Source organism: Corvus kubaryi, unplaced genomic scaffold, assembly GCF_017639235.1.
Source record: "Corvus kubaryi isolate FWS band 111438036 unplaced genomic scaffold, C.kubaryi_AGA036_p1.0 37301, whole genome shotgun sequence".
Taxonomy (NCBI): domain Eukaryota; kingdom Metazoa; phylum Chordata; class Aves; order Passeriformes; family Corvidae; genus Corvus; species Corvus kubaryi.
This window is the reverse complement of record NW_024581094.1, coordinates 529,828-553,382: the sequence shown is the minus strand read 5'-3', so window position 1 is coordinate 553,382 and position 23,555 is coordinate 529,828. Positions and strand designations below refer to the sequence as shown.

Sequence of the window (23,555 nt, the reverse complement as noted above, 5' to 3'; positions counted from 1 at the left end):
GGCGGGGATGGGTCCCTGTGGGGCGGTGGGGATCGGTCCCTGTGGGGATGGATCCCTGTGGGGCTGTGGGGATGGATCCCTGTGGGGCTGTGGGGATGGGTCCCTGTGGGGCTGTGGGGATGGGTCCCTGTGGGGATTGGTCCCTGTTAGGGGCTGTGGGGATGGGTCCCTGTGGGACGCTGTGGAGATGGATCCCATAGGGCTGTGGGGATGGGTCCCTGGGGGGCTATGGAGATCAGTCCCTGTGGGGATGGATCCCTGTTAGGGGCTGTGGGGATCGGTCCCTGTTAGGGGCTGTGAGGATTGGTCCCATAGGGCTGTGGGGATGGATCCCTGTGGAGCTCTGGGGGTCAGCCCCGTAGGGCTGTGGGGATCGGTCCCTGTGTGGCAGCCCCTCCCCAACGCCCGGTGCCACGGACGGGCCGCACGCTGGTGGTTTACAAAAGAGACTTTATTGCTGCGCTGCTGCCTGGGCACAGCCAGGGACAGGCGAGGATCACCCGGGCTTCTGCCGCCCTGGCCTTGCTGTCCTGGCCCTGCTGCTCAGAGAAAACCCGCGTGAAAACTGCCTGTGGGCCCGCAAGAGACTCTGTGAGGGCCGGTGACCTGCGGGCTGGGGCCCACAGTGGGCCAGGAACCACCGCCCTGCCGGCAGCCAAGAGCCGGTGCCCAGTGCCTCCCCACACCGGGAGCCCCGGGGCCACCGCTGTCTCAGGGCTGCCTGCAGCCGGCACACGGAACCGGCTGGTCACACCTTCTGTGGGGAGGGAAGCTGTGGCAGGACCCTGAGGCCGGGACAGGCTGGATGCACTGGACAATATGAAGGAAAATAATTCTTAAAGGAAAAACAAGTTTATATATTGGGTTATGTGAGGAGCAGCAGCCTCGTGCTGGGGGAGCAGGATGCGGGATGCGGGGCTGGGGCTTGCAGCAGGGGCTGAGTATGTGAGAGCCAAGCGGGGCCGAGCCAGGCAGAGACCCCAAGCCACCGTGTGCTGCCTTTGTGCTGCCTCGCTCAGGGCATAGAGTGAAGCTGCAGAAAGCGGGACACAGGGAGGAAAGCACAGGACATGGGCACGGGCATGAGCCTGAGCTGAGCCAGGACCCCTGCAGAAAGCAGATGCTCAGAAATGCTCAAGGTCCAGTGCTGGACAGGTGTCAAAGCCTCTCTGATGGTCTAGAGCCTCACATGGCAGCAGTGCATCCCATATCTCACTGGAAACCAGTCGCTAGCCGTGGCAGCTGCTCTGGCATCACTGCCTGCATGTCCCCCTCTCCCTGGGCAGCAAGCCTGGACCTCACTGCCTGCTGCCACCACCTCTGTGGGTGTGGAGGGTGCAGATCCACCACCCTACCTCCATGCTACTCCCTGCCCCCAGGACTCGCCAGATCTCTGGCAGCCAGATCCATGACCCGGGCGGGAAGCCTGCAGCCTATGCTGTTCCTGCCACGGCCCCAGGGCACAGCGGGGAGGAGCAGCAGGCCCCAGCTTTGTGACACCCCACAGGCACCCATGGCAGGCCCAGCTGCAGGGTGGCTTCATGCAAAGGTCATCCAGTCCTTGGGAGGGCAGAGAGGAGCAGCCCCACCTGCCCCACACCAGCTCAGCTTTGCCATGCTCTGCCCATCAGCAGGACTTGCTCAGCTCTTCCCTCCTATGCACCAGCTGCATCCCAGTTCCTCTGGTCCCCCGAAGGAGCAGCCGGTTTGGGTGCTGGGAGTCCTCTTGCCTGCGGGGTGGCTGCACAGCCTGGCACAGGGAGCCGGGTGGTGTGGGCTGGTGGGCTACTTGCAGGAAGCTTTCTTGACACCAGATTTTTCTTAATGGAGGACTCTTGAACTTTCAGCTGTACAGCCATTGTCTTGGGATCAGAACTCTCCAGCTGGGCCGGGGCCCTGTCACTCAAAGCCCATCTTCAGGTGTGGGGCAAGAAGGCTGCAGCAGGAATGGTCTCCGAGGGTGATTTAGTAGTGTAAGAAAAACAGTTCTGTGTTCCTAATGTGTGCTAAAACTAAAATATAAAATACACCTTGTACAAGCAGGCAGGGGATCGGCGTCGGCTCTGCAGGGTAAGAAGGATGCATCGTGTACACTTCCCTGGGGCTCCAGGGCAGGGAGAGCTCGAAATGTGAGTGATAATGTGTTCAGCCGTCATCCGCAACCCTTGCGCACTGCAGCCTGTCCTACTCGCTGTCACTCTTGTCCACCAGTACCGCGTCAGTCTCCTCCGTGATCTCCAGCAGTGTGTGCACATCAGGGCTCTCCCCACGCATCAGATCTGAATTTTCTCCCTCCTCTCCACCAACCTCCACCAGCTCTGTGGCTTTCACCTCCACCTCACCCTCTCTTATTTTCTTGACGTGGAAAGTGAAGGGTGGAACTTTGTAGACGGCTGTCTTGGACCTGGCATAGATGGTGTGGTCAGGGGTGAAAGACTTCCTCAGTTTGTCCCGAGAGCTCTTCATCTTCTCTCTCCTTTCGTTAGTCACAATTTTCGTGCCCAGTTTGTTCATCCTCTTCTCCAGGTTGTGGCGGGTCTTCTCCAAGTTGTGGCGGGTCTTCTCCAGGTTTTCCTTGGTCTTTAGCTTAGTCTTTTCCATCTTCTCCTTTGAAAATGCCTTCTTAAAGTCATCCACCCTTTTCATGCCGCTCCTTTTGATGCGTTCTGCCCGTGACTCTTCGATAATCTCCTCAATCTCCACCTCCTCATCCGAGGAGAGCTGGATGTGGTCCTCCTCTGCATGGTCCTCACCCACAGGCACCTCTTCACCCTCACCTTCCTTCTCCAGCTTTTCACCTTCCTTTAGGGACTTGCTGATGCTCAGTTTAGATGGGAGCTTCACTTCATCCTGCGAGACACAGAGCGGAGCCAGTGAGACACACACACACACGGGCAGCCCTGGAGCCAGCCCATCCTCCCTCCCACAGTGCCGTGGAGACATTGACCTCCACCCGGCTAAACAGACCCAGGTACCTCAGGCCTGGGCTCATCCTCCCTTACTGCAACTGATAAGTCATTGTAAAGAGGATCTGCTTAGGACTCTCTCATACCAGGACTCAGGCACCAGCTCTGCTCACCCTGGGTTGGCTTCAAACTCATCTGTGACCCCAAAAGTATGGGAAAGGCGCAGCACTGAAACTAGAGCCATTTCACTTCCTCCTCTGCTCCTGTCACAGTTCTGTGCCCTCCAGTTTCATCTTTATCCCAGGACCTGGCCATTGCAGCCCCTCACTCCTGGCCGCAGGATGGTTGTCTTCAGGTCTCCAGCCTGGCCAGGTCCAGCTGTGTCCCCAGGCGCAGTGCAGGGCTGCAGAGGCATGGCCGGAGCTGAGAATCTGGCCACAGCGGCAGCCTGTACACACTGTCCTGGCCACCCCCAGTCTGCACTCAGACTTTCCCAAGGCCTCAGGATCCAGATGTGGGGCTGGGACATCTCTTGGGATGCAGCAGGCTGCCCTGTTTTTCCTATTTCTCCACTGGGGAATAAGTTAGACAATTTGCCTGAGTCCATATCTGGAGATGGTGGAGACAGTGGCCCCAACTCACCCAGCCTGGTCTGCAAGGCTACACAGCTCTGCTTGGGACAGGGCTGGATTCATTCAGCTTCTCCACGAGCCTGAGCCAGCCAAGTTTCTGATCCCAGTGGCAGAGGACAAGCATGTGCCCGTGAGAGGGGCACAGGTCTGGAGTGGGATTGGTTTTCATCTGAGCAGCACATAGCATGCGTCCCTGCTGCAGTGATTCACCTCTCTGTTCCCGGGACAGGCTGGAAATAGCCCATCACTGTACGGAGCGTCACAGCTGCGGGGCTGCAGCCCACGCTCAGAAATTTATTGCCCAAGCAGTTTTAATCTACAGAGCTGGGTGGGAGCTGTCAGAAATCCAGCAGCAGCCAAAGGGCAGTGTGTGGAACGGGCACACAGCATGCGGAGCTGCTGGGCTGAGGTTTGGAGAAGAGCCTGGGCAGCAGGACAGCCAGGTGCCATTCCGAGCCCTGGGGCAGACAGCAGCAGAATGGAGCTAGGATGGGATTCCAGTCCTGCACTGGCAGGAGCCAGGCCCAGGGAAAGGGGCAGGCCCTGGTGTACCCCAAGTGCATGGCAAACCCTGGAACACTGGCAGTGATTTGCCTGCCCCTGCCTTGGGGAGGTGCCCTGTGATCCGGGAGGGTGACTTTGCTGAGGCACCTCCTATGCTCTGCATGTCACAGCAGCTGCCACTGCTCCACTGCAGCCGTGCACGAACGAGCTGCACAGGTGCAAGAGCCAGGACACTGGGGATGGTCATTCCATCGAGCACGAGGAGGGGTGTCCCTGGTGCTGCTGTGGGACAGAACATCCCGGTCCCTGCTCAGCGCCGGAAGGGACGGTGTGTGTGCACACCTGCACCCTCAGTGCTGTCCCACTGCATGCCACTGCCCTGGCTGACCAAGGTCACTGCCACTCTGTGGCTCTGCTCTGAGCCCCTGGACAGAGGCAGGAGGATATGCCCTCCCTGCAGACACGGGTGCTGTGCCTGGCCCTCTGCGCTGTCCCCTGCCCTGTTTTCCCTTGCACCCCTGGAGAAGTGACACAACTGATTGAATACGTGACTCCAGCACAGCTTCACCTGGTGAAATCCAGATGCTCTCAGCTGCTTTCTCATTTTTTTCCCAAGCACAGGTGCTGTTCCTTGGGCCAGCTGAAGTTCTGGAAGCACAAGGGCATGTGGAGAAACCTTTGTGAGCAGTGACAAGCCAGCTTCATGGAGCACTGGGCTCAGTGAGGATGGCACAGGCTACAGTGTCTGTGGTGAAAACACAGAGCCTGCTGGAGCAGAGGTTTCGTTCTAGGTTTTCTTCGGAGCAGAGAGCTGTGCTGGGTGAAGCTCTTCACCCTCCAGATCACAGGTCAGGTCCCAAATACTTTGTGGAGATTAGGGTGAAGTGGCCAACATATGTTTTCTTCATTTGATGAGCCACTTCAGCAGAAAACAATACACACGTTCTCCAGAGGGCCAGGTCAGTCCAGGGCAAACCTACACCACAGGGAAGGCAGGGATCCTGTTCTCCACAACAACACCTGCCAGAGCAATCCCAGAAACTTCCAGGGACCCTGCCCAGCCAGCAGAACATCAGGAACTCCAGCCACTTCCTTCCCTCTGAGTCAACACAATGAGCCAGAACAAAGGCATCCCCCTCTCGCCTGGCACGGCTGTCCCTGGAAATGGGCCATATCCTGCAAACCCTGATCCTATCAGCCCCTTGTGAGCTCCAGAATATGTGTCTGCAGAAAGAAACACCACCTCAAAAACTCCACGTCTGTCACATAAATAACAACCTTTCCTCCTGGTACACCAGTATATCCAGCTCCTGACTGAATTTTCTGATGTGGTGGGATGAGCTGCGCCAGCAATGCTCCCATCCAGCCTCAGCAGCATCCTGCAGCTCTTCCCTCACAGCCATGAAGACATGGCCAGCAGGAGCAACCCCTGTTGGGGTGCCTGCAACTCTCCCTTAATCCTGCACTTCACCTGGAGCGCAGCAGCTGCCCGGCTCTGTGATCCCACAGGCTGCATTCAGGCACTTCACCCCCTTCTGCCAGCCCCGCTCCATCCCCACAGCCCAACCCCAGCCCAGCAGCGCTCATGGCTCTGCTCTTGCCTCTGTCAGGAGGCACCTCATGGATCAGACCCAAAGGCACTGAGGGAGCACAGCCCTTCCCATACGTGAGGATCCCAGCCTCCCTCTTGGGACTGTTTCCGAGAGCTTTTCTCCAGCTGTGCTTGGGAAACCCTTCACATCCTGCTCCTGGCCTCTCTCTCTCTTCTAAGCATGGTATAATTCCTGCATTTCCCCCCCCACCCCAACTCTTCCTCACTCTGATGCTGATCTGAGCAGTAGATAACCAGCCCACTGGAGGATTTTCAGCAGTGTGCTGTGGGACACTCCCCGGAGTCCAAGCTCACCTGCATTCAGGGAGCATTCCTATGGGTTCAGGCACAGCACAGCTGGTGCGAGAACATCCACAGCTGTGGCACATCAATGGGGACGAGCACATTCTGCTGAGCATCCCTTGCATGTACCTCCCCCCTGCACCCAGGCATTGCCTGAAAGCCTCCAAGAGTCTCCTCCTCCCTGCCTGGGAGGTTTCTCCAGTGGGGAAGGGGAAGGGGAACTGCCTGGTGTGCACAGGACATGCCTGCAGACACAGGAGTGGAGGATAATGGGACGTGAGTGGAACAATCAAGAACCATCCCAGGTCCACGGGTGGCTGCTGCACAAATCCCTGCTCTGAGCAAGGCACTATTTTCTCTGCACTTCATTTCACTCATGACTCATCCAGTTGAGCCACATTTTTAACACCAGGCATTCTATTTTTACTCGGAAAACACTGATCCTGAAGTGGGCGAGTCCAAAATCCTGAGTCTTGGCATCCCTGCCTGTTGGGGTGTTCAAAGCCTGGCTCCCAATCAGCAGAGGCAAACCAGTTCTGTCCTCTCAGCTTGGATCCAACTGGCACAAGGACAGCGGGTAAACAACATTTTTCAGAAGGTTTTGGTACCAGCAGCACAAACTCTGGCCCTGCTCTGTGTACGGTGCAGAGCTGCACCCAGCAGCAGGACAGGGACGGGGAGCGTGTGCTGTCCCTGCAGCACAGACCTCCTGGGAAGAGCTGTGCTTCAGGAAGCTCTCTGGCACTGGGCCGGTCCATCTGTGGACTTTGTGGGCACCCAGAAGGGCCCCAGTGCCCACAGCCAGCCCCAAAGGCAGCTGGCTGCCAGCTGCTCTGTGTCCTCCTACTTCAAACAATTCCGAGCTGTTGGATCCACAGCAGTCTCTTCCCGGCTCCCCTGAGTGGGCTTTTATCTGACATTGTTTTCGAGTTCCCTGGCAGTGAGTCACCCACAGCCCACGGCCATGGACACCCGCCTGGTTGCTACAACACACGTAAACACTTCCCCTGGCGTATAAAAGGCCAAGGAGGCACAGAGCTGAGCTGCATTCCCAGTCAGTGTGTAAGAAACAGAGTCCCAGCACTCCCAGCCACTCCAGTCTCCAGCTGGAAGATTTAATGGAAGGTTCTCACATGCACATGCAAATCACATCTGCAATTCATTTCACTACGTTATTTTTACACAACTGCAACAGCACAAACTGTGAGTTTGGTTGACATTTGCAGCCATAACATGCAGAAAACGACCAGCTCACATTCTCGGGCTCCACTATGACCAAACCGGACAGATCCCAACGCTGGGTGAGCTGGAGCCTGTAGCCCCTCCTGCACTCCAGCCCTTCCTCTGCCCACTCCGGACAGCACAGCCCGGCCCCGGCCTCGGGGACGCCAGGGGAGGATTAGGAGCTCGGGCAGCAAACAGCCCTCCAGGTCAGATCAAGCTGTGCCAGAGGAGAACAAGTTCTGCTCTCCCGTTGCTATGATAACTGCTCTGCTCTGCCAGGCCTCAGAGGAGACTGTTCTGTGCTGACCTTCCAGCAGTGCCATGGGAAGGAGGATTCAGCTATTCCTGAGTAACAGCAGCACGCCTGAGAAGCACCCTGAGCCTAGCAGGGCTCAGGGGTGTCTGGATACACAGAGGAGGCTGTGCTTTGGAACAGACCTTTCTGCAGAGACTGAAATTACTAGATTTTTTTTTTTTTTTGCTAGATCACAAAAAAATGGCCTTTTTTTTACATCTTTGAAAAGGAGAAGTTTTCCCTGGCATCTTTGCCCTGAGACCCCAATTCCTGGACTGGGTTCACCCTCACCTGGCTCTTGGAACAGTCCTGTCCACCCAGGCAGCCATTCCCACTGGACAGTGCTGCGTACGCTACTGGGTGACCCCCAACGGGCAGCGGAGCTCAGGGCATTTTGTCCAGTAGCTACACAATGAGAGGAAGGCAATAGGCCTCTGTGGCCTCTGTGGCCTAAATGTTATATGATCAGCAGTTGAAGTCACCACTCCAGCCTGTGCAGGGCCTGACTCCAAGCAAGCAGCACCAGGGGCTGCAGCCAGACAGAAATGGGAGATGCTGCAGGGGCTGCCCGAGGCACTGGAAATTTATGTCACAGCTTGTGCTCTCTGCCTGTTTTACCTGTTTAAAACAACAACTTCAAACTATTTCACAATCACAAACTAATGCTCACAAGAAGCCTGAGGAGGTGGGTGTTCCAGGGCTGTGTTTCAGAGGGAGAAACAGCAGCTCGGAGAACAGGTGGGATTTGCCCAGTCACAGCAAACTCCAGCTGAGCCAACTGCCCCTGGCCACTTGGCGCCCTTCATGCAAGCCACACAGCAGCTTCTCCCTCCCAGATCGCCTGAGGGAAGATCCAGGCTCCTCACACCCACGCTCATGCAGAAAGCGCATTAGTCAGCAGCAGGATCAGCCTCGCAGGTCTGAGAGCTTGAGGCAGCCCCAAGCAGGCAAGAAGCAAAGGCTCGGAATCAGCAGCTCCCAGAGCTTCAGAAGAGGTTCAGAGTGATCTTCAGGGGGTGCCGCTGATGAGGCCCTAAAGTGCTGCCTCCTCGTGTGTCTTCTGCTGCCCTGGGCCTGTCTCCACGGGGTGGGCTCACAGGGCAGTCCCTGGCGAAGGCTCAAGGCACATGCGCGGGATCTTCTCGGGCTAAGATGAGGAAAACTGCGTTTCAATGGCCGGGGAAAGGAAGCACAATGGAAACACTTACCTGTTCCTGACGGGAATCTGTTTGGGAACATGCCAACAGTGATCTGGGTTAGCATGAGAACAGGCAGAGGGAAAAGGCACAGGGGTACGTTTTAGTAAAGGGAGAAGCCAGGAAGCAGAATTTGACAGAAAAGAGTCAGCAAAGATCTATGGATGGAAGAGTGTCCGTCTCTGATTCAGAAGGTCCCAGGAGATGCAGGATCCCTTCTGTGGGTTCAGGGACATTCACACTGACACTGCCACAGGGCCAGACTCTGCTCCCGGTCACAGGGATTCAGTGTTGCCTGTTGGGGATGTGTCTCCCTTTGCTGTGGTGTAGCTCAGAGTTTGCTTGTAAGTGTAAGATCATGAAAAAAAGGGTGTTGATTTTAAACCCCTGTGTTGATTAATTCAAGTGCAGAGGCTGCAGAGACTGAAACAGCCGGGTGCAACTCCAGAACTCTATCTGCTGGTTTTGTCACGTACTGACCTTACCCTAAACCAGCACCGGATAATTCCCAGCAGCTCCCAGATCTCTGCACCCAGTGACACAGTAAAGTCAGGCATGGCCTTGACACTGGGTTCCAAGGGTTGGACAAAGTTTGTCTCCAATAGTGCCAAGAGGTTCATGAAAAGAGAAGCCTCAAGCCTTAGAAACGAGACTTTTGAGTCCTGCATGTAAGAAGTCACCAAGGAATATTGCTGAGAGAAAAAGATCTAAAATATGAGGGGAGAAAGCAAATCAGGTTGGGATTAGGTAAATGTTGGAGGGATAAGTAGTTCATCCTCAAGTAGCATCTCCCTGACTAGCAGAATCCTCCCACCCTCTGTAATTCTGGGTGTTGTGCAATCTGCCTGGCATTTCTTTCTATCAGGCACATCCAGTTACCCTGTGTTCTGAAAGCTGTGTCTGAAAAGCTGCATCTGCTTCATCAGCTGTGAAAAACAGCAGCCTGGTACAGGGTGCAAAGGAAGGGAGGGAGGGTGGGGAGAGGAGGAGGCTGTGCTTGGAAAAATGCTTTTGCCTATAGTGAGTCAGAAGAGAGGCAGGGCTGTAGGAAACAGAGAAGTAAATAGACTGAGAATGGAAAGGCGCTTTCTTCCCCTCTGACATCATTAAAAAGTTTTGATGCCATTATCAGTCTGTTTGTACCACTGGCTTTGCTCTCAGATCTACTCCTCCCGGATAAATCTGTCTGAGCTGATTGATGACTCTGGAGCTGCTCCTGAACAGCAAAGCAGCAAAGACGGGGTTTGTATTACAGATGATTTGCAGACACTGACATTTGCATTCTCGCATAAAGCTGGAGACTAAACATCCTGAGACTTTTTATTCTAAATATTTGATTTTCCTTTACCGATACTGCACATTTTGTTTCTGTTCTTTGTCTACCTCACAGCTGGACAGTGGACCCACAATTCTTCAGGTGCCCTGTAAGTTGTAGGAGATCTAACAAGAATCAAGAGGACAATCCCAAATGGGATAAAAGAGGGCTAAGCCTGTTGCTGAATACTTTATGAGTCATTGCTGTGCCTTCTGGGCTGTGCACATGAGAGGCCTGAGGGAAGAATATGTGATCAGGAGGGATATTACCCTGGGTTTATTTTCATGAGCCACTATTCATCCAATCTAACCCCATCCCTACGGCCGGGCAGCCTCTGGCCCTTTGCTCTGAGACAATTTACAGCTGCACAGCTCAGTCTGTAACTATACTGGTGAAAGGATTTCAGCAAAGCAAACAGTTCTGGCACCAACTGCTTATAAATAATAGCTGAGTAATGAAATATTAATGCAGTTGATACTAGATTGCAACAGAGAAATCCATGCTTCAGAGTTGTATATGGGTAGACTGGTAATCTGCACTAAGAAAAATCCTGGAAGCCAGAGCTATTAACATCCTGACTTTTTTTTAAGGCTCAGTCTCCTCTGAATTATTATCTTGAGGCTCTTATAATTCCATAATATGCAGAGAATATGCAAGATTTTTGTACATTGGGATGTTCATGTGGTGCCCCTGCAATGGAGGCAGCACTCACAGGAGCTGCTTTAGACTGGATTTGCAGTGAAAGTGAAACGAGCTTTTTATTTTAAAGTAATAACAGAAAATAAATACAGGGGCTGCTGCAATGCAAATGCCTGCAGTGACCCACTGGGAAGAGGGCTGGATGTTCCAGCACAGAGAGCTCTCAGCCACATGGAGCCAGCTGGTCTTGCAGGAAAAGCACCCTGTGGGTACCTGGTGCCCGTGCCTATCCCAGTGCTGTCACCCAAATTGCTTTGGAAATTCCTATTTACTTTTTAATGCTGGTAGCTGGGCAAGCTCCACTGAACTGCAGGCACATCACCCACCAGGCTGTCCCTCAGGCCTGGGGATCTTGCTGGGTCTTGTCAATGCTCCACAGCCACTAAACTCATCATGGTTTTATTTCTGAATGATTAATTTGAAACAAAACCATAGCTCAGGGCAGATGCCATTCTGTTTGGGCAGTGAAGAAAGGCTGCAGCCCCAGGGCAGTGGGTTTGTATGCCCTGGGCTCCCTGCCCTGGGCTCCCTGCGCTTCTCCTCAGCCCCCTGAGCTCTTTTCTTTATGTCCTTTTCCATACTCTCTTTTAAGGAGCACAGACCCAAAACCGAGGCAGTTCAGGTCTGGCCTCTAAATCTGTCACATTAATGTGTGGGCTTGAAATCTCCCCCTCCTTCTCATGATGTACAGTCTCGCTGCTCCCGTCCGTATAAGGCCCATGCAAGCACAAAGCCAGGCTGGGCTATTTATATTTCCTTGCCCAGCCCTATCCACCCAACACTGCATGGCTGGGATCCAGGTCCCACCCTGCTCTCCCAACTGCACAGCCCTTCCCACGGAAACTCACATCTCACACAGCTCAGAGCGGCCACCAAGGCCCCCTGAAGAGCAGATGAGCCCCACTGGAGCCTCTGAAAAGGACAGCGTGGGGAGCGCTCACTCACACCCCTCGGGCAAAGGCTGCTCTTCCCAAGAAAAACACTGCACATCCCAAGCCAGAGTTCCCGGAGCTCGGCGCCCACACGAGCCTCAAAATAAAGGACCGGCACACTTTAGAAATTCAATACTCAGTGTGCGTGCCGAGTGCTGCAAGGGTTTGTCCGGTTGTAAGAAAATCAGCCTTTGACATTTGCAGGAATAAGTTTAATTGTCAAAAATTGTTTGGAGGAAAATGCTAAGCTTACATAAACTGCCACGTGCCACTCTCCAGCTGAACACGGCACAAAGTCTGGTTTCAGAGCAGTAGCTGCTTGCACAGGACATCCATTATTTACCCGTGAACTGCAGTAACCAGCCTCAGATTCAGGATCCTAAAACCAGGAGATTTGGGATGAAGTCACTTTAGTTTATTTTTATTAGCAACTACTCTCACCGAATTTTTTGGTGTCCTGATTTCTCTGAAAGACAGGAGCCCAGGACAGAGGCACAAAGGAAGCTCTGAGCTCTGTTCCCAGGGGCTGCTGAGCAGTGCAGGCACTCACTGATGTCAGACTTTTTAGGAAGGTAAGTTCTGCCCTGAACATCAGCGTACACAGTAGCCTGTCAAAGCTGTCACCTCTGCTTTGGCTCGGCAAGTTTTCAAAAGAGAAAGATGGGGCAATTTGGAGGGGTATGGTTGTTTTTGAGTTTTATTCTAAAGAATTGATCTAATTCCCTACATTAAGTCTATAAAAAAACCTCTTAACTTGGTAGAAATCAGACCAGCAAAATTAGCTCAAAGAGGGTAAGCAAGTGAGAAAACGTGAGCATGGACGGGACTGAGAGTGACGCCTGTAAATGTCCTGCTCCACACCTCCCCTTAGCCAGGATGTGGGAGTGATATCCAGCCCTGCACTTTCTCCCCCACATTTTGAAACTACCCCAGCAGATGTGCTCAGGATCATCCCACAGGTCAGGCTTACCCTGAATAAAATTTGGTTCTCATCTTCTCCTAATCCACAGCGAGCAAAACGCAATTCTCACAGGCAGCCTGACTTCCCCTCCAAGATGCAAAAGGTCTTATTTGCACTCCTGAAATAATCCCTCCACAATGGCTGAAGCCTCAGGACTGGATACTGAGAGAATAATCAAACATCAAGAACCAGCAAAGAGCTCATTTATCTTTACCTCCTTTATTTCTTCCAACTGCAGAACTGTGCAGTAGTGAATCCTACGGAGCACGACTCCTGCTCCGCTCAGCTCTCTCACCCAGAAACAGCCACCGCTGGGATTATGGAATATTTTACGTCTCTTAGGATGAGTTTTTCTCTTGTTCTCCAAAAGAAAAGACTAGTAAATCTTTGGACTTTTTTGCCACAGCAACTGAAACCACATAGGAGTCACTCCCAGCTTGGCAAAGCAGCTTTCCCTGAGTCAGAGAGGAGCAATAATGTGCTCAGCACTGCAGAATTAATTACATGACCAGTAATGTACCCAACAGACCCTTTGGTAGGTGGGGGGTCTGGGAAGTGAGATATTGAATTAGAAAAGAGTTATTTTGTAATTATTTGGTTTTAACTGTAGACACTGTTAGGAAAGCACAGTGAATTCCTCAGTTAACCCCCAGGGTAGACCCCAGCACTCCATGTTTTCCTGCTGGGGCCGGGTCTGCTCTGGCTCCCATGGAAATGCCAGGATGTCCATGAGGGCACAAACGGCTCAATTTCACATGGCACAAACCTGGAGAATTCCTTACTTGTGCTCTGTGACATTCAAATCACACTAAATTCCATGCTGGGAAATTATTCCAAACCCCAAATTATTTCTTCCCCTAATATCTCCATGATTCCCCAAGTCCCTGGCACTGTCCCTGGCCAAACAACTCTTTCAAGGCTTCTCTGTCCTCACCACAGCAGCAAGGGCAGGCCTCAAGCCTTTAGAAGCAGGATTGCTTTTTCATATTCAAAAAGAAACTCTGCTCAGTATCAATAAGCCACAGCAAACCAATACAAACTGCTCGTGAAACACTAACCTGCAGATGTTTGGGATGCTTCCCAAGGACCTTGAACCTTGCCAACTTCCTACCTATTTCCGTAACTGACATGGAATGTTATGTTTAAACAATTCCCTTCACTCCTCTCATTTTGCAGTGGTTGTTGCTTCTATTTTATTTTTCCAGGGATAAATTGATACAAAGAGCTTGTAATAAACCCATACACATATATCTGTCTATAACTGGTTGTGTTTCCTGTATGACCTGAACAGGCTCAAGTATGTCAGCCTTTCAGCCGTGATAAAACAACAAATGCTCAAGCTCTGAACCAAGGAGTCCCACAGGCCCTGTACATGTCAGACCCCTGAGCCTGTCATGAGCCACTCGCCCTCAGACCTCACAGTAAGGACCATTCTCCCTTTTATTCTGCTTTTCTTCTCTCTCTTCCCATGATCAGCACTCGAAGCTTCTCCATTTGTCCCTAGCGCTGGCTATTATTAACCCAGAGGCTTCCAATTGTAGCATTAACTGTTTCGCTCACTTTTCTCCCGTGGCCCAATAGAAGAGTTTGCTCTGATGCGGAAAACGAACTCCAGGCAGGAAACCTGACAGAACCATGTTCCTCTCTCTCCCCTTGTTTAATGATAAGTGAAAACTCCAACACTTAGTGCAGGGGGTGAACATCAAGCAAATCAAAGCTGTTATTGAGACCAAACAACAAGAATGTTCAAGGCTTGCAGGATGCAGAAGAAAGAAGGTGGGAATTGTACAAGCCCTCAGCAAATGCTGCCCCGAGCAGGTCAGGGGGCTGGGCTGGATTTTCTCTGGCAGCTCTATCTGCCCTGGCTGGACAGATTAACCCTGAGGCTGGGGTTACTATCACTTGTTACCAGATGCATATCACAAATCTGAAATATTATCGGTCTCCACGTAGCCATACACATGGTGTCTCTTGGTAGAAGAGACATTGGCAGACAGATTTACAACACCCCCTTCCAGATCCCAGAGCACTCTTGCTCTTTGTTGAGCTAACCAGTAAAATCAGGTTATTTTGATACTTCTGGTCCATTGCAGTGAGTTCTTAGGGCCTCGTTCCCGATCTGCCTTAAAATTCCTGTTAAATGGGACAACTCTGTCAAACTTTATCTTAGGCCACAGAGAAAATGTTAAACCACAAATGAGAGTGACGAGGGACCCGCCTCAGTTTGAACTGCCAGACAATCTGGGGAGTTTGGGAGAGGGCTGGACCGAACATGCAGCGTGACAGGACCCTTCGCAAAGAAAACACCCACTAACAGGATGTAAACATAGTGAAACAGTTCCTTACCTGATAGATCATGACTTTGAAGTTCCTGCGTTTCAGGAGCTCCGCTTCGTTGGCCTCCAGCTTCTTGATCTGCCCGGCTTGCTTCTCCAGGTTCTGCCGCACTGTTTTCACGTTGACGCTCACCTTGCGCACCTTCTCCAGCATTTTGTTGACAGTGTTGCTGGTGGTGGTGTGTGCCTTGGTCAGCTTGGTCAGCTCTCCCTGGATGCTGGTCACTGCGCTGTCCATCTCTTGCTGTCTCTCCTCCAGCTGTGTTTGGGTCAGCTGGATCTGATCCACTGCTCCGATGATCTTGTCCAGAAGGGTCAGCACCATCACACCGTTGATCTGGTCTGATTTGATGGGCTCCTCAGGCACTTGCTCCTCCGAGGTCTCAGAAACAGTGGGTGGCTCGATGATTTGCAAGGTGGTGTCCTCCATGGTCGCTTGGGAGTCCTGGCTCACGGAGCCCGGAGAAGCTGTCACTGCAGGGAGAGAGCAGGGAAAACTGAGCCCGAGCCTCAGCTAACTCTGCGCTGGGAGACACGCCAGGAATGGAGAGCGCAGTGAGTGAGAGTCTGTGCTGAAATTCAAATGGCACAGCTCCGCACAGCCGTCCAGTGGAACTGCCCTGCAAAATTTTCCAGGCTTGCAGGTCATTGGCTGACTCCACCTCAGCTATAGAAAAGGAGCCACTGCCAAATGCCTGCTGACCCACCCTTTTTGAAATGATTAAAATAGTTGGAGGGGAGGCGATGGCTCTGCATGCAAACACAAGCACGGCTCAGCCAGGAATGCAAAGCTCGGGAACTGCAGCCGCCCCTTCTTTACCCTCAGTCTAAAGGCACTGTAAGTAACGGGAGGAAAAAACAAAATCCTTTAGTAAATGGCTCGGGAAGCTGCTGGGAAGAGAGTGGGAAGCAAGCAGCCCCATCTGGGCACAGCTGTGTGCATTGAAGGCTGGTTTAAACAACAGCACATGCTGAAGTTCAGCTGGAAGTTCAGACACTTGCCAATACTTAGGTTTGGGGGTTTTTTCCAAGGACTATGAGAACCTGATTTTCAATATTTTAAAGACATGCTACAATTTGAATTCAGTAGTTACAGCATGAAAACGTCTGTATCTTAAGAATGCCCCCTCCCATGTATGTGAATGTACAACAGGCACACACAGTACATGCAGGGTGCAACACGTCTCCACACAGATTTAGCTCCGAAAAGGATAATTCACTCCTGAAGTGAGGCTGCTGGGCACTCCCTCTAAAGGAGCTCTCCCAGCTCCACAATCCTTGAGCCTTCTACAGATCCAGTCACCAGACTTTCAATGCAGGACACGCTGCAGTGTACACTGCACAAAACTGTGCTTTGTAAACAAAGCCCAAGTACAGTGGGTTACTCGTGGATTTAGTGGTAAAACCTCTAAATGATTCAAAACAGGGAGACACATGGGAGGCACCACCACAGACTTTCCAACAACCCAGCTGGAACATGCCAGGAATGTGGGGAAGGAAAATTCAGATCTTGGGAGCGACCCTGGGCCAGACCTGGGCCAGACCCTTCACTTCTGGGGTGGGCTCAGCCACAGGGAACCAAGCTCCCATGCACAGGAGCGGCCACTTGGGAAGGCTGTGGACACACTGGGAAGGTGGCAGCTTCTCTCATTCTAAAGCTTTGACAACAGTTATTCATCCTCAGCACCTCCTGCCTCCTGCCAGGCCAAGTCTGCTCTCGGCCTTTGCCACTGGCTGGCAAATACCAGGAATGCCCGAGAGCCCTGGGCTCCTCCCAGCTCAGCTGCCTCAGGGCAGACGGGGAGAAATGTTCCGTCCCAACCACACACTGGGGAACCCGGCTGTCCCACAGATGCAGAGGGACATTGTTCATTCACAATGCCCACAGCAGTCAGCACTTTCCCTGCTGCGTCCCTGCCCCGTGACCGCTCGCTCTCCCCACTGACCTGGGCCTGGTGGCTCTGGGATCAGAGGATTGTACCCTGTGCCCCCACAACAGCCATTATGTCACGGAGTGAAAACAGGCTGCTTTCTGTACCCTGCTCTTTCCTGGAGGGACCTTTTTCCAGAGCATTCATTTCCCGTGTTTGCTGCTGATCAGAGTTCCATGAAAAAACCCCTCACTATAGGCAGCCAGCCCAAGGCCCCAGAGCTGTTTGTCCCTGGGGACACCTGCTCCAGGGTGCGCTTCCACAGATACATGTGTGGGGATTCAGGTACGGGACAGGATGCACATGGAGCAGAGCTCCTTGTAGGCCTGTCATCCATTCCATGTGTGACTGCAATGCATCTCTTTGCCTTTGGATCTCCATTTGGGAATAATAATAAAAAACTCTGCCTGAGTAGGTCAGTCTGGATAGACCCAGATAAACCAACAGGACAGGGATTTACATCTATGCTGGGGGCTCAGCGAGATGAAGATCCCCATTCGGTGCCTCTGTGCCCACAGCAATTGCCCCGGGCTGGAATGCCAGGAATCATTTTCTGTGTTTGGATTAACTCCAGTTCAGCCCCTTTTCTGCTGCAGAGACACACCCGGAGCAGCCAACGGGTGGGAATTTGCAGCCTCCCCTCTGGAGACTCAGTCTGGAGTCGATCTCTCCCAGTGGGAGCAGCGGCTGGATCTGGGGCTGCTCCTCGCTCACGCTGTGCCACGGATGTCACTGCGCTGGACATGCTCCCGGTGACGTCACATGACGTCATGACCCCGCTCATGACGTCACCGCGCGGGGCCGCCCCTACCATCACTTCCGGGGCGGGGCCGTGCGCGGTCGCCAGGAGACGTGCGCGTGACGCCGCCCCGCGCGGACGGTGACGCCGCGGACGGGAGCCGGCTCGGGCCAGGCGGCGGCGGCGGCAGTGTCAGCAGTGTCAGCGGCCGGTAATGGGGGGGAACAGAACGGAACGGGGCTGGATGGGATGGGATGGGATGGGGACGGGGACACCGGGCCGGGGTGGGGTCCAGGTGCAGCCGGGCTGTGACGGGGCGGGAAGGCCTCAGTCCCTGCCCCCTCCCGGTTCTCACGGCCCTTCTCCGCAGAGGCCGCGGCGGGAGCGGCGCCGCCATGGGGGAGCTGTTCCGCAGCGAGGAGATGACCCTGGCCCAGCTCTTCCTGCAGTCCGAGGCAGCGTACTGCTGTGTCAGCGAGCTGGGCGAGCTGGGCAAGGTCCAGTTCCGCGACGTGAGTGTTCCCTGCGCGGCCCGCGGGACCGGGGCGATCGGGAGCACCGGGAGCCCGGCCGGCCCCGCTGGGGCTCAGCAGCACCGGCCCCGCTGCCGGGAGGCTCGGCCCCGGGGGTAGGGGTTTGCTGAGTCCCGTGTCTCTCCCTGCAGCTGAACCCCGACGTGAACGTGTTCCACCGTAAATTCGTCAATGAGGTCCGGAGGTGCGAGGAGATGGACCGAAAGCTCCGTACGTTCCCACTAGGGTTGATGTGGCTCTGACTCTGCAGGTTTTGCTTAAAAAAAAACCCCAGTCAAGGCAGGCTGAAGCTGCAGGGCAGCGTTAGGATCCGAGCAGAGGGGTGAGGGCAGGGGCACGGCTCGCTGCCTCCAGGGATTCACCTCCCCCTCGGAAGATAACTGGCCAAGTTAGACAATCTTGGAATAGGAGGTGAAGGAATCAGCTGCTGCTGGGGCCAGGTGCAGGTTGGGGTAACTGTTTGACACTGAAGTGTTTGTAATTAACACTTTTAATGCTGTCTCTGCAGGGTTTGTGGAGAAGGAGATTAAAAAGGCAAACATTCCTATCATGGACACCGGTGAAAACCCGGAGGTGCCTTTTCCACGTGACATGATTGACCTGGAGGTAATGATGTGTTAAGACTCAACTAATGTTGGACTCTGGACGGAAACAGGGAAAATTGTCTCTGTTAGTCAATGCCTGCAGAATTTAGTGGCAGGAGGGCATTAGCTCAGTCTCCAGCTGTCCCTGGAAGCAGTTCTGCCAGCACACAGTGGGCTGGCTGTGTTTGTCCAAATACAGAGGTGAGAGTACTCAATAGGAATTTCACCATTGAAATGAGCCAAAAACTGATGGAACTACATGATTTATGGTGGTGAGTCATAAAACTCTTATCAATCCAGTCCATAAAAATCTGGCTGAGTGTGAGAAGTCTGCAGTTGCCTGTAGATGTGGCAGATCTGGATCTGTGCCACAGCAGGCTGGAGATGCACCTGTAAATCCATGCAAGTTAGGTGGGGATGTGAAGCATCTCACCTGCTTCTGTGGGTTGATAGACTGAGCAGCACTTACTTATGGAATTGCTTAAAGTCCTTTTTCTTTCTCCTTTTCACATCTTCCAGGCAAACTTTGAGAAAATTGAAAATGAGCTTAAAGAAATCAACACCAACCAGGAGGCTCTGAAGAGAAACTTCCTGGAGCTGACAGAATTAAAATTTATACTGCGTAAAACTCAGCAGTTTTTTGATGAGGTCAGAATACCAGTGGGGTTTAACACTTGGGGAGCTGGCTCTTCTCATAGAAATTACCATTTTTATTCTCAAATATATTTTAGTTGCTGTTTTGGACAGCAGGGTCATTTTATGCTTCATTTAAGAAAGCCGCACAAATTGTTTTCCATTTTTCATGCAGTACACACCCATGATTTACCTCCTACGATGCTGATTTGGGCTTGTTCTAGTTAAGCAATGGTTTGTCTAAAAATTGTGTAAAATAATTAAGGTGTGAGTAGTTTTGAAAGCACATCAACAGCCCCAAAATTTGGTGCTACAGCAAGCAGTGTCCCGAATGGGTAAGAGTCTCTTCGGTGCACATGCAGAGGAGTTACGATCGAGCTGAATTCTCTTCAGCCTTTAAAGTGTTGTGTGGAGACTCATCAGGGTCATAATAAAAAGTCCACTGAAGTAATAGATTAATTAATTATTGAATTGAGCCTTTGATCAAACCCTGAAGCTCTCAGAGGTCAGTTGTGGAGCAGAGCTGACATTTAAAGTCTTCGACATTTTGTCAGATACCATCTGGGCCAGGAACTGGCAACTTTCACTAGACCTGAGAGGAGCTTCTCCGATGTCGTTCATGGCACCGACATAAATCCTGCCTGGGAGAAGACATAACCATTCCTTGTAAAGCCCAAGTATCTCAAGAGTCTTGGCAGTTCTCTCAAAGAGCTCCCATATGTTTTTCAGGACGTGTTTTTGCCGAGTAGATGTCCTGTTTCCTCTAATCTCAGGATTTGATCAAAGAATTCTTAACGGAAATGGCTCCTGGTATTTACAAGGGCTATTGTCAAGTGGAGCTGGACTCCTGCACACTTCAGGCCGTTTATCTAACCGGGTTTTTTTGTTGTTGTTTTGGCACGAGGTGTTGCCTGTTCAGGCACCGAGGTTGGTCCTGTGCCAGTCATAGTCACTGCTGACACAGATACTGCTGTTGGTGTGAGGGCTGCTGGGTTGTGGGGTTGATTTCAGTACAAAAAACCCCTTGTCTTCGAGTGTTGAATGTTCACTTCAAAGTGTCCCTTGGACAAACAGGATTAACCTGATAATCCATTACTTTACTGTGTTAAAGTAGTACTGCCTGTTCTGAGTATCATGTAAACCCAAGTCCTGAGCACTTTTGTATTGAGAATGAATCCCAGACTGGTTTGGGTTGGGAAGGACCTTAAAGCTCATCCCCATCCACCCTCCTGCCATGGGCAGGGACACCTTCTACTGGGTCAGGTTGCTCCAAGTCCCATCCAACTTGGCCTTGTTAATTACTGTCCTCTCTAGTGAGGGCTGCCCACTCCTCTTCTTCAGCTGCAGTGGGATCAAACTAAATTTAAAGATTAAAATCAATTTTCTAAACAGTCCATGTCAGGTCACCCACAGCCTTACACAAACCAGCCACAGAAAGCTTAGATGTGTTCTGCTTCTCTTTGATTACTGTTTTCTGTAGTAATAAAACAAAATACACCAAATAACATGTGCTGCTCTATGTAAAAGCAAACGGAACAGCTCACAGGTGATGTTCAGTGAAACGTAAGTGTGGACAATTTAAACCTGTCTCAGTTCATGCTGTGCTCAGCAAACAGCCGGGGCGAGCCCCGAGCAGCCCAGAACTGCCTCTGCTCATCATCCTGGAGTGGCCAATGCTCCCCTTCTCCATGCTGCCATTGCACAGCACTTTCAACACTTGAAGACTACAATAACTTGTAATTAAGATTATGTTATTCATAGTAATGAGTTGCACAAGAAATGGCTGACTCTCCAATTCCTTCGTGCTTGACGTTTACTCTCCAGAGTTCGAACATGGGGGGAGGGAGGGTGGCAAAATGTCCTCTTGTTCCTCCTGTGACCATTCCAGCCCAAGCAGCCATTTCTTGTTCCAACACACCATGTTGATGATTATGCTCCTTTTCTCAGTCTTCTTGTCCTTGCTTATGAAGAGCGATATGAGCTGGAGAGATTTCTCTGAGAGCTTTGCCTAGAGTCTGAGCGTAAAAGAAGACTGGAAAAGTAACGGTTAATGGCATGCAGTCCCTTCTTCCTCCCTCTGACTCTTCTGCCATCTGCTTTTCTCTGTTTGCTTTACATCTGTCACTTCTGTCTGGCTCTGGGTTAATAGTTAGGTGGTGACATGAATCTTTTTTTAGTTCTTGTGAACATTGATTTTTGTCCTGTTTGTGACCTGGAAGGGGCTTGAATTGTATGGTGTTGCACTGGGCAAGAACCATCCCTGGGCAGGACTGGAATCATGAGTGGAGGAAATGAACCTCTTTTGAGATGAAAGGTGCTGATCTGGATGCTGATCAGGGGATCAATAAGCAATTTAAAAATGTTTAATAATGAAAACTCTGCTTCTTGATTACTGACATGGAAATGCTTGGGGGATTCCAATCCTGAATGACCTCATGTAGTAAAAAATACTCCACAATAACTCTGACATTTCATTCACTGCTGGTGAAAACTCATTTTCAAAGTAAATTTCCCAGAATCCTGTTTTCCTGCACTGGAACTGGATAGCTCCTCCATTTCCACATAGTCTCAATTTTTTATTTCTATTAAATCCCCCAGCAGTGCTCTAGTTATCCTTCCAGCTGCAGAGCTGCTGCTGCTGTGCCTTTTCCTTTCTAGAAAGCGTGTGCTCATCAAAGCAGAATGGTTGAGAAATGAATTTAAGGAACATGGAATTCGTAATGCAAATAATCCCTGCAAAAGAACATTCTCTTTTAGTAAAACTGGTTTAATCCACATTTATTCTAAACTGTTTTGTTTTGTAATTCTAAGCAGGACTTGTCCTGAATAAAGGACACAAATGGGCCAAGCTAGTATTAAACATATATAACAAATTATCTCTCAGGTGGGGCAAATCCAAAGGTGTCACATGTGCTGTCCTTCCTTTTTCATGAGTCATCTGCTAAAATGTGCATCACGTCACAAAAAATTACTGCAGACAGAGTCTTGATTACTGGAAATACAATACAAGCCTCTTAAAATTGTAACTTAGTGTTCTTCAACATCCTGAAATTGAGATGTCAAACAGTTGCTGGGATGTTTGGTCTGTGTGTTTCGTTTTCAGGTACCAAACTTTCTTATTTTAGTTGTGTTCTCTATGAACTGAATTTTCATTCAGTTTTTGATGTTGCAACAAGTTGCCTTAGAGCTGAAAGGATCAGGGATTCCCTGTGGTGCCTTTCCAAGCTGAATGAAGAGCTTCCTCCCTCATGTTACATCCTAAGCTGCAGCAAGTGTGTGTACAAGCAGTTGAGCTGCATTTGGTGTCAGCCTTGCAAAAACTCTCTTGGATATGGCAAACACTTTTATTTGACAAGCAGGTAAAGTGTTGGAGAGATTTTCATTCTGACACAACTACTGCCCAAATACAGAGACTGGGGCTGTTACTGCACTTGCCACAGATTTTGCAAGGCTGTGCTCTGTGTGTGTGTGGATATGAAGTGTCCTTGGGTCAAACTCTGCCTTCCAGTGTGATTTAGCAAGTTCCCTTGATGGCTTTGTGGGAAAGACCTCGAGCATACCACAGAGGGTAGACTTTGGCCCTCTGGTTGTTCTCAGGAACTGTAATTTTTGGCATTTCATTATATAAGCTGCAGAGGTAGAACTAAGTGTGAGGCGGGGTTGAACAAGTGTGAAGATGGTGCACAAGAGGATGTGATCTGAGCATCCTTGACCTGAATTTCTGACACTTACAAGCCATATTACTAAGAATTTTAGCCTGCAAATGAGTTGCAAAGAAGGACAGTGTAAAACTGTCCTGTTTTAATGCCTGGCTGGCCAATGAGCCATGTTGCCAGCCTGCCCTAAGCAGTGTGTGTGCCTGCTGGTGAACCATACGATGAATAAGGATAAATTAATTTAATATCTGGGGAAATACATGACTCAAGTGTGTTTCTCTGGTTTGTGCCATTAAAAATGATTCTTGGGAACATCACTTGTATTTAAAACTTGGAATTTTTTTTTGAATTCTGCCTTTCTTCAGACTTATATATCTCTCAGCCCCTTTGTTGCAACAATCCTCAAACCTTTCTTGTATGGAAGCCCTGCTGAGCCATTCCATTTTTCCTCTTGTTTTTCTCCTTCCATGTGTGATTCTTGCTGTCTTTTCTGTCATCTCCTTCCTCTTTTTGCTGTCTTATGTTTGCTCTTCCTTTTCTTTCCTTTCCTTTCCTTTCCTTTCCTTTCCTTTCCTTTCCTTTCCT

The 23,555-nt window shown here is 51.3% G+C and overlaps 2 protein-coding genes across 10 annotated transcripts in view; one reads left to right on the top strand and one right to left on the bottom strand.

Moving 5' to 3' along the window:
* Nucleotides 1-433: 433 nt before the first annotated feature.
* Nucleotides 434-15,524, bottom strand: CAVIN1 (caveolae associated protein 1). Its single transcript, XM_042027852.1, has 2 exons — nt 14,905-15,524; nt 434-2,850 (listed from the first exon to the last, which is right to left on the bottom strand). Exons 1-2 carry the CDS (start codon nt 15,322-15,324, stop codon nt 2,185-2,187), a joined length of 1,086 nt encoding a protein of 361 aa, XP_041883786.1. The 5' UTR covers nt 15,325-15,524; the 3' UTR covers nt 434-2,184.
* A 2,146-nt stretch (nt 15,525-17,670) lies between these two features.
* The window catches only part of ATP6V0A1 (ATPase H+ transporting V0 subunit a1), a 27,320-nt gene continuing 21,435 nt past the window's right edge, over nt 17,671-23,555 (top strand). For all 9 annotated transcript variants that reach the window (XM_042027849.1, XM_042027848.1, XM_042027844.1 and 6 more), the window contains exons 1-5: nt 17,671-17,775; nt 17,935-18,076; nt 18,229-18,307; nt 18,606-18,703; nt 19,201-19,329. In XM_042027849.1, coding sequence (XP_041883783.1) covers nt 17,960-18,076; nt 18,229-18,307; nt 18,606-18,703; nt 19,201-19,329 — 423 coding nt within the window. In that variant the 5' untranslated portion in view covers nt 17,671-17,775; nt 17,935-17,959. The remainder of the gene's footprint in view (nt 17,776-17,934; nt 18,077-18,228; nt 18,308-18,605; nt 18,704-19,200; nt 19,330-23,555) is intronic.